Here is a 9,690-nt window from a genome sequence, read left to right on the forward strand (position 1 = left end):
ATTGGGAATGAAGTGCAATTGAAAGATACTGTAAATCCTCCTTGAGTTTAGTAAAGTGACAACATTTACAAATTTCTTGACCAAAGATGACTAGACGAGCTCTGTCTGTAATGCAGCCAGCTGCAAAAAAGGAAAATCGATTTTCCGATTTTCCTTTTTTAACATCGATTTTGATTAATAAATCCGATTTAGATTTAAAATCGATTAATCGCACAGCCCTACCTCCCCCCAACACATTCGCTTCACTAGTTGTTTCCCGGGTCACTGATTTGAGTTTTCTTGGGGATAACAGGGGGGGAGGAGCCAGATCTCAGTGTTTATTGGCCAACAGTGGCAGGTCCTCAATGACGTAAACAACTTTATGATACATGATAACGTAGGGGATGGACGTTAACACCTTGCTGGTTCTCCCTGACCGTGTTTGGCTCTCTGACATCGGCGTGAGGCTTGACATCTCAGAAATCACCGACCAAGCCTCTTCAGCAATCTATCTATCTATCTATCTATCTAATTTAAATCACCGCCGTTTGAACATAGGGGTTTAATACTTTAATACTCACCCCAGTGCTCCACTTCAAACGCCAGCTTCTCAACAATGAATGGCCTCAAGTGAACGCTGTTATCCATCATGTTGACGTTTGTTCACAGGCCACTTGTTCTCGGAGAGGAGTTGTTGAGGTGAACCTCATCTCTGGCAGTGCGCCACATCTGGGAGAACGCCAACAGCTGTTAAAGACGCTGTAAACTGACAAAACCAATCTGACTACATTTGTTTAGTCGAGAAAATGGTTTCAGTTTACATCTAAGGGATACAAATATTTACATTTGCATAGACAATTGCTGCTGTTGATTACAAACACAAGAGAGAAAAGCCCCAAGCTTCTTCTGTCAGAAGATGAAAGAAAACGTAATAAGGGATCAGACGGAGGAGTTAAAAATGCTTTCCCATAATACAGCCAGATAATGACTGGCTTTTACCTGTTAACAGTAGTGATGGAGCTGCCTCACTTCACAGTGTAATTAAAGTTTGATTTATTGTATTTGCTGCGAGAAGACCGTTTATTAGCTGGCTGTCTCACAGATCTGAGATCAGATGTGGAGAAAGAGGTGAACAAGAGCCACGCTGATCTGGATTCACGGATGAGAGGTGATGGTTCTCGTCTCGGCTTGTTGGCGGCGGGTCGTCTGCCTGTGCATGACGCACATTTATGGAATCTGATTAATTAAAGGTTGGAGTTTGGCAGCTGAATTTTGACATAAAGATTACAACTCTTGCACATAAAAGAAGGGGCCCCTTGTTATGAAGCATGTGCTTGTGGGCCCCACAAGCCTCCATGCTACCGAACACTAAAGTCATCCGACGGTATCCTGTGTGGGGGACAGTTGTTTAGGAAACTGCAACCTGTTTTTACTCAGATTAGTGCAACATTTTTTTTAAGGCTGCTGATATCATGAAAATTATTTAATGTAACTTCTGAATTACAGAAGTGGTTTTTAACCATTATTGGGTCGAGAGTGATTTGCTGCCTCAAGGGGGGACTTAAAGTGTTTCAGAGAGGCTACATCCCTCTGCCGGTCTCTGAGCGAGTCAGAAAACCTGCAGTTCCTCGAGTTACCACAAGGTGGCGACAAAAGCGCCACAATCTCCATGACAACGGTGCAGCAGAAAACAACTTGTACTGTTTATATTTCTGTAACTAGACCTCACATCCATGACAGCTGTGTACATATTAGATAATTGTATAAAGACAGAAATATATGCATGATTGGAGTTTTTTTTGTTTGCTGTCACTTCAGCTACTCAGCTTCTTTGCTTAACTTGAGTTTTGAATGAACCAACACCTAACAGAGTAAACTATCTTAGTTTAATGACAGCAAACACAACAATCAATACCTGTGCTTATGGTCATGCAGATTAAACGAAAGTCCTGCTGCTGGATGTGTAAACTTTCCCAAAAGGAGCGTGTCGCCCTCTAGTGGTCAAATACCTTCAACAAATAAACTCGACTGAAGACTTAAATCATAAAACATACAAAACTAACCCCACAAATACTAAATATTCATGCAAGTATATTTCCAAAATAAACTCAAGTTTTTTTTGTATGTAAAATCCCTTTTAATTTGTATTGGAGGAATCCGCTGACAAAAGTATAAAATAAATAAATAAAATGTAAATGAATGATTTCAAATAAAAACAGTAAAATACTATTTTCAAATGTGTTGGAAAAAAAAATTAAACAAAACAAAACGGATGATTGAACAGACTTGAGCAAGACAAAGTTAATGAACACTTTAATGATAATAAACATAAAATGTAAAATGAAACTTCATTTTAAAACATTTGATTAAAAACGTGTTTTGCGACGAAATAACATTTAAACCTGCCGACTAGCAGAACCCCCTGTACAGGGGCAAGATGGGAGCAGAAGCTTGAGAAGCAAGTAAAGCGTTAAAAGTGTAACATTTAATACTCAAATGCAAGGAAACATTACTGTCCAGGTTTAATTAGAAAAAGCCAAAAGCTGTCCCATAAATGCAGAGTAAATAATTTATTGTCTTTACTTTGGGCAAGTTTTATGATTTTTAGCAGTCAGTCAAAAATGTTTGATGAAAAATATTAAATCAATAAGTGGAATTGATATAATTACTACCAGATATTAATGAAATTAAATCTCTGGGTCATACAGACCACATATGAGCAAGACTGGACTTTTCATGACCCGGTAAACATTCGTTGTGGGGCCAACAGGAGATATAAGATGTGTTTCCATTAGGTTGGGTGCTGGATGAAACCCAGAATGCTGCAGTTGTAACAATATCAATCTCCTCAGTCCTTCTTTCCTCCGGTCTGACAGCAACCACATCTCCATTTGTAGCAGGACTGTCCAACTTTTGCTCCATCACACCTGGTTCAAATCATTAAACCATGTCAGACAGGTGTACACCTGAATTAACAGCTGACAGTGATCCAATCATTTAAATCAGGAGTGCAGGAGAGGGATGCATGCATCCAGGAGAGGGGCCCCTGAGGACCAGGCTTGAAGAACAGTCGTATTTACAAAAACAGATATTTCCCCCGGATATTTTTTGAAAACTACCATCATTTACACGAACCCGCATAAATACGCTGTTAAGAGGCGCTATGAGCAGCCAAACCTGCAGGGGGCAGTGTAACAAGAAGATAAAGTCATGCTTGCCAATCGGAATCCTGGAAAAAAACGTCAACAAATGACACAAGTAACTTCCAGTTATTTCCAAGATGGAACGAGAGTCTTTCGTTTGGAGTGATAGAGAAGTGGCGTTAGTTTTAAGTGTGACTTTAGAATATAAAACAGGTAAAATACAAGAAAATATTGACGGTGGCCAAACAAATTGTAAACACACACATGACGCTGGTGACGTTTCTCTCGCATAATGTGACGTTCTGAAGCCTAAATGTCCTAAATGTCCATTTCTCTCTATTTAGAAGCAAACGTTAAGACGGATTTTTTGCAAATCTCCACTCTGGCCGGAGTTTTCAGAACTTCGTTTTCGTGTAAACGAACGGCCAAAACACCACCGTTTTTGCTACGTGTAAACGAAGCCTTAGATGGTTCCCTGCTTCAACAGGACAGATCACCATCAGCTTGTCATCAAGGTCTGCACAAGTCTTTTAATGAAATTCATTTAAATCAGGGAGCCATCCAAACACGCAGGACTGAAGCCCTCGAGGAACCTGATTTATAGTAACGACCCAGTAAGATCCACCGACTTAGAAAACCATGTATCATTGTCAGTGTTTGTCAACTGCAAATAAATAACTAAATGCAGTTCAGTTTTACTCATTAATTCTTTATTGATCCACAAATGCGACATTATATGAATAAGAAGCGATGGGCATAGGGTGCGTTCATGCCCCGTTCAGGTTCTTCCCCTAAGAACTACCCCAAAACCCCACAAATGGAAATGGGCTTATAAATGGGGCAAAAAAAATAGGGCGTCATATTGGATTGTCTCTGGGTTTCAAGAGCGTTTTCTCTGGGATCCACTCGGACGAGCTACACAAGCAGAAATCAAGTGGACAATCCACATGGGACCTTTACAAGAATATAAAGTCTCCAAAAATGCTAAACGTCTGGATTTTCTTCGCCACCTCTGGAATGTGAGAGTAACAACGATGATGTCACAGGAAAGGTTAAAGGCACTTTCAGGGCAACTCAGGCTTTTACTCCCCGCGGTACACGACGATGTTGTTATCTGTCTCGTAAATCTTGATCTCGTAGAGCAGGTTTGGGGGAACGGCCTTCACCATGTTGTCCCAAATGAAAACCGCCACGTTCTCGGTGGTGCTGGAGAGCAGAAGAAGAAGAAGCTCAGCCGAGTGAAAATATCCAGTTCATAAAATGAAGATCACCAAATCAGCCCAGAAAGCTACACACCTGGCAACATTGGCAAAGTACGGGACGTCCTTGTCCAGATTTTTATGGTCCATCGGCACCATGATGATTTCCTGTCGGGGGGGGGGGGGGCATCACGAGTTGAATTTTTCTGGACTATAAGTATTTTCTGTATTCCATATTTTCTGGACTATAAGCCGCTACTTTTTTCATAGGTTTTCAACCATGCGGCTTATACAAAGGTGGATTTTTCTTCCACCGCTCGGGGCGCTATAACTGGAATTAGAATCAAAACTAAAGCCGGGCATACACTGTGCGATTATCGGCTCGTTTTGAGCCGATTTTCCAGTCGTGCGACTTTTTTTTGATCGGGCCCGATTTTGACCCAATCGTTGCTCGTGCCTCGTGCAGTGTACGTGGGGTAACGACGAGAGATTAACACCTCACGACGAGCTCCCGATCACAAATCGTGAGGTCGCAAGAAAATCAAGCATGTTTGAAATCCTGATCGCTCCTCGTGAAGGCATCGCACAGTTGAAGCAGTGCTGCGACCCGATTTGCCTCATCCTTTCGCAGAGAGCATGCGCAATCTCTGATGTCACCTCAAAAACTATTATTTGTAGTTTAAGTGTTGCAAATTCACATTACAAATCATGTTTTAATAGCAAAAAAAGACCGCATTTCCACGTACGGTGCGGGTCGCCGCGTACCCTGCGCCGTAGGCTCTGCGTTGGTGTAACGCGGAACCATAAATCAGCCTTCAGTGTGTGCGCTGTCTGCTGTAGGCCGTCAGGTCACCCACCTTTTCGTTTCATCTCGTTCCCACCTCCTGCGTGTAAATTCTTTTCACTTTAAAAAAAATAGCTATTTATGTTAAGCATAGGATAAAAGTTTGAACTCAGATTTTTGGGAAGTATTTTCAAGATCGTTATTTTAATAGCGGGACTATTTCCAGCGGCGCCTGTGTCGAGGAGCGCTTCGGACGCGTCACGTGATCGCGCTGGACCAATAACAGCGGCCCCTGATGTAAACAAACCTGACGTCATACAATGTTGGCGCAACCTCGTCTTCCCAAATATGTAGAAAAATACAATATATAATATATGAATATAAAGTGCACAAAAATGACTAAAACAGTGTTATATGATGCCACAATGAAGATGAATTATAAACTAAAGTGAAATAATAAAAATCGCCCATAATGTGATTTCGTTTTTATCATTGTGCTGTACTGTTCGGAACAACTCTTTTTTCTCCGTTTCATTTTGCTGGGACGTCGGGTTCCTCCGCGAGACACATCTTTTGCGGTATGCGTTCATTGTTGTTTCTAAAAATGATGCGCAGTGACCACCCAATCAGGAACGGTACAGATATTTTGGGATTTTTTAAATATATATATATAAAAAAATAAAATTATAAAAAAATAAAGGATCCCATAACCTTTGATCGGGTGGGCAGTACACACGTTTGGCCCCAAAACCAGCCTCGAGTTCCAGTAACAGAGGTCCGACGGGAGGATTATGATCGTATAGTGTGAGCAGACAGGTCGCATCCGAGCATCGGCTCGTACAGTGTGAGAACATAAATCGTGGGCTCTGAACTTTTGAACTCCGCGATCTAGTCGTGCAGTGTGAGATGGGGCAGTCTCATACGATTCAAAATATCGCACAGTGTATGCCCGGCTTAAGACAAAATAAATGCAAAGAAGAATACGCTACTTCTTCTTTAGCAGATAGAAGTAGGTAGAAGCAGATTTCAAACAGATAAATGGATAAATAAATACTGGTTATTTTCTCTTGGTTGTGTCCCGTTTTAATCAGCAAAGTTGCTGCCGTGTTAAAAGACACTGTTAGGAAAGATCTATTTAGGTACAAACATATACATCATTTACAGTTCAAATATCTGCGGCTTGCATATCTTCTTTTTTTTTTTTTTTTTTAAATAAAGCGGATGCAGCTTGTATGCAGGTGCGGCTTGTATATCTTTTTTAAATTATTTTTTAAAAAATAGAGCGGATGCGGCTTATAGTCCAGAAAATATGGTAGTCAAGTTTCAGCCAACATTAGGTCCTCCGTGCTCGAGCAGGACATGAATGTGACCCGGTGTCACGCTTATATTTTCCCAAACAATCTTCAGCTTTGTTCGTAACTTTAAAACTGCTATACTACATAATGTGGCTTTTATCTTTTCTTCTTCAAATTTGATCCAAAAGCCCTTTTTTGTTACAGAAAGGATACAAATGATGTTTCATACAACAGTGTACATGATTAATAGCTTTTCCCCAGACATGATCACAGTGATAAATCCCATCCAATTTAGGACAAAACACACACTTCCTCTAAAACACAATCCAGATCAAACATAAGCTCCAAACTAAAACATGACAGATAATAAAATATAAATAGCCGAATTTACATTAAAAGCAACCTGTTTAGCAATACTCGCTCTGACCACATGGGGGCATAAAGCTCAGCGTACACATGAGTTGACTAAAGAGAACTGTGGTAATGACTGGCGACGGTCCGGCACGTCCTGAGATACAGGTTGCTTTTTTTTAAATTTAAACTAGATGTGCACTTTGTTGCATCTTAGACAACAACGGTTGCTGTGTACTGCCCCCATGTGGTCTGGAGTTGCATCGCTACACAGAATTGCTCTGGGAAAAATACATAATTAAATCTAAGGTTGGTTTAGGTTGTCTTGTAAAATCTAAACCAGGAATATTTCCTTTCTAGACAGTAATGTTTATATCTGTTTCATCCATTAACAAAAAGATAGCTGGGCTGAGACAGTCTTACCTCAATACACTTCTTTAGGTCAGTCAGGTTCATGACCATGCCAGTGACACGATCGATCTGCAAACAGGATAGGCTACAGGTTTAAAGTGTTCCTGATAAGATCAGCTCATCGCTGGCTTGGTTTTCTGGGTCCTGAATTCATCATTAAAGTGTCTGATACTCACCTTTCCACGCACAGTCACCTCCACTGTGGAGCAACAGAGAAAGCCCCAACTGATCATGACAGCCACACATTTGTTTTTCATATTAATAATGGATTATATAACAGAAGGTGCATGAGGGAGCAGTAAAAAAACTAAAACCTTTGTAGTTGTGTCCATGCCCGTTGGGGTTGTTGCACTTTCCATAGACCTTTTTATTCTCCTCATCGCTCAGGTGGATGCTGATCAGATGGAAATACACAACAAATAAAAAATCTGCTGTGTTTTGAGGCTTCACTGCCAAGATGAAAGTTTCTGATCTGTGATTTTAAATCCAGCATGTCAAACAAGGTGAAGGGAGACCAGGGTTATTGACACATGCTGCCTTCAGGTACATCTCACACACTACAACATCTCAGGTTTGTAAATGATTAACACATTTTTTTTTTTGAAAATTATACAAATAAATGGTAATATTCTACTAACAAGTGTTCTTTTATGCCTGTTGAAGTTAAATATTTAATAATGAAGTGATAATTCGTACAAAATAGTGACGAATGTAATGACAATTAAACTCCAGAGATTTGCAGGCTATTAAATCAAACATGCAAATAAATTAAAGTTCAAAAAAGTGCTTGTAATGAAGAAAAAAAAAACACTGGATACCAATGACAGAGAATAAATACTTTTCTTCCCTATTTTCCAAGCCATTAAAAGAAGTATTACTTTTTACGAATGTACTTGAAGGCCTCTTCAGCGTCGACACGCTGCGAAAAAACACAACAAAAAGTCCCGAAAAAAAACGCGGAAGCCACATGTGTAATCATGAACGTAATACATATTATCTGTAAACTATGCACAAATGTAACGTCCATCTCTCCACTTGCCCTCATCACTGTTTACATCGCCTTTTCTGCCGACCCGTCATGCTTCAGCCAAACGCAAATCCCGGTTCAAAATACAACCATTTTCAGATGATCCACTCCATCAACACGAAAAAGGACGCCGACACAATGTTTTGTGTAAACCTCACAACTCCGTGTGATGGTTGGTTTCATTCGGCATACATTAGAGACACAAATGTGCCGTAAGAAGTCTTGTTTTTGCCAAAGAGCAGTGTTTCACCTGTGGAGTCGGTGGCAGGCGCTGAAGCTCTGGACTCGGGTGATGAAGCAGATCCGCTCCGCTTCATTCACCCTCGACAAGTCAGTCATGATTAAAACGACAGGAGGAGGAATGAAGGTGCTGAATCTGATGCCGAGGGGAGAGGATTTAAGCTTGCAGGCAGCTGCCACGGCTCCGGCCCCCGTGACCCACGTGGCCCGTCATTGGCCCAAGTCAGGCCGAGATGCAGGTCACATGACCCGCCTGCATGGAGCCCCAACACCGCTCTGGTTTGGTCACAAAACCACAAAAAAAAACAAAAAAAAAAAAACAGATGCAAATTCTGGTTTAATAGTCATTTAAGCACATAAAGTAATGACAAGTAACGGTTTAAGAGCTTTATACTCGTATAAAGATAAATAACCAACTTCTCTCCTACAGTCTGATTACAGCCAAAACAGTAATATTGACTTTCTGGAAGAAAAGGGAAGTTCCTACATTTAAGCTGTGGCTCACAGAAATGACAAACACCCTTCACCTTGAAAAAAATACGATTTTGTTTGAATAAAAGAAAGTCGCAATTTGACAAGATCTGGTTGCCCCTTGTCCACGACCTGACAAATAACCCATAGTGGACACTCTTTGTAGTTAGTATTTTCCACTCTGTCTTATCAAAATTATTATTAGTGTTGTGATCGAATTCAATCACCCCGGGTTCTTTAATTGAGCTGGAAAAGGTAAATAAAAAGACACAAGACTGGGATAGAATTAAAGTAGGCCTCATGAGTGAGATCGGCAGAGCAGCGCTCCTGCAGCCTGCTTGGTCAATCGTCCCGCCAGATCTGCCGGTCTCTCTCTTGAGAAAGTTTTATTACACTTGAGAAAGGGGGTGGCTTGGGGCCCCCCTTAGTTTATTGCTGGGGGCCTCTCTTATCTCGTGCCTGTTACAGCATGGTACTTTCAGTGAAAAGACAGAAGAATGCACCTTAGTTTCAACACATACACAGATTCGATTAGTGAGCACATGCAGTTTACATATTCAGTTTGATTTTAAATTATTCTTTATAATCATAATAACAATCCCCCTTTTGATCTCTAATCAGAGATCACCCTATGTATCTTTTTTCTTCTTTATTGTTCCTCTTCAGGAGTCAGAGGTAGACTACTCTGATCACCCGGTGGACCCTGCTCAGGGGATTATTCTGCCCCTTTCTTGAGAGCTAAGGTCTTTTATAAACGCTGCTGATCCAGATCCAGCCGGATCTGGGGTCC

At 40.9% G+C, this 9,690-nt stretch overlaps 1 protein-coding gene across 1 annotated transcript; it reads right to left on the reverse strand.

Moving 5' to 3' along the window:
- Positions 1 to 3,810: 3,810 nt before the first annotated feature.
- Positions 3,811 to 8,634, reverse strand: pts (6-pyruvoyltetrahydropterin synthase). Its single transcript, XM_061708043.1, has 6 exons — positions 8,440 to 8,634; positions 7,477 to 7,556; positions 7,339 to 7,361; positions 7,175 to 7,231; positions 4,419 to 4,489; positions 3,811 to 4,328 (listed from the first exon to the last, which is right to left on the reverse strand). Exons 1-6 carry the CDS (start codon positions 8,526 to 8,528, stop codon positions 4,205 to 4,207), a joined length of 444 nt encoding a protein of 147 aa, XP_061564027.1. The 5' UTR covers positions 8,529 to 8,634; the 3' UTR covers positions 3,811 to 4,204.
- Positions 8,635 to 9,690: the final 1,056 nt, after the last annotated feature.

This window comes from Cololabis saira, chromosome 19 (assembly GCF_033807715.1).
Source record: "Cololabis saira isolate AMF1-May2022 chromosome 19, fColSai1.1, whole genome shotgun sequence".
NCBI lineage: Eukaryota > Metazoa > Chordata > Actinopteri > Beloniformes > Belonidae > Cololabis > Cololabis saira.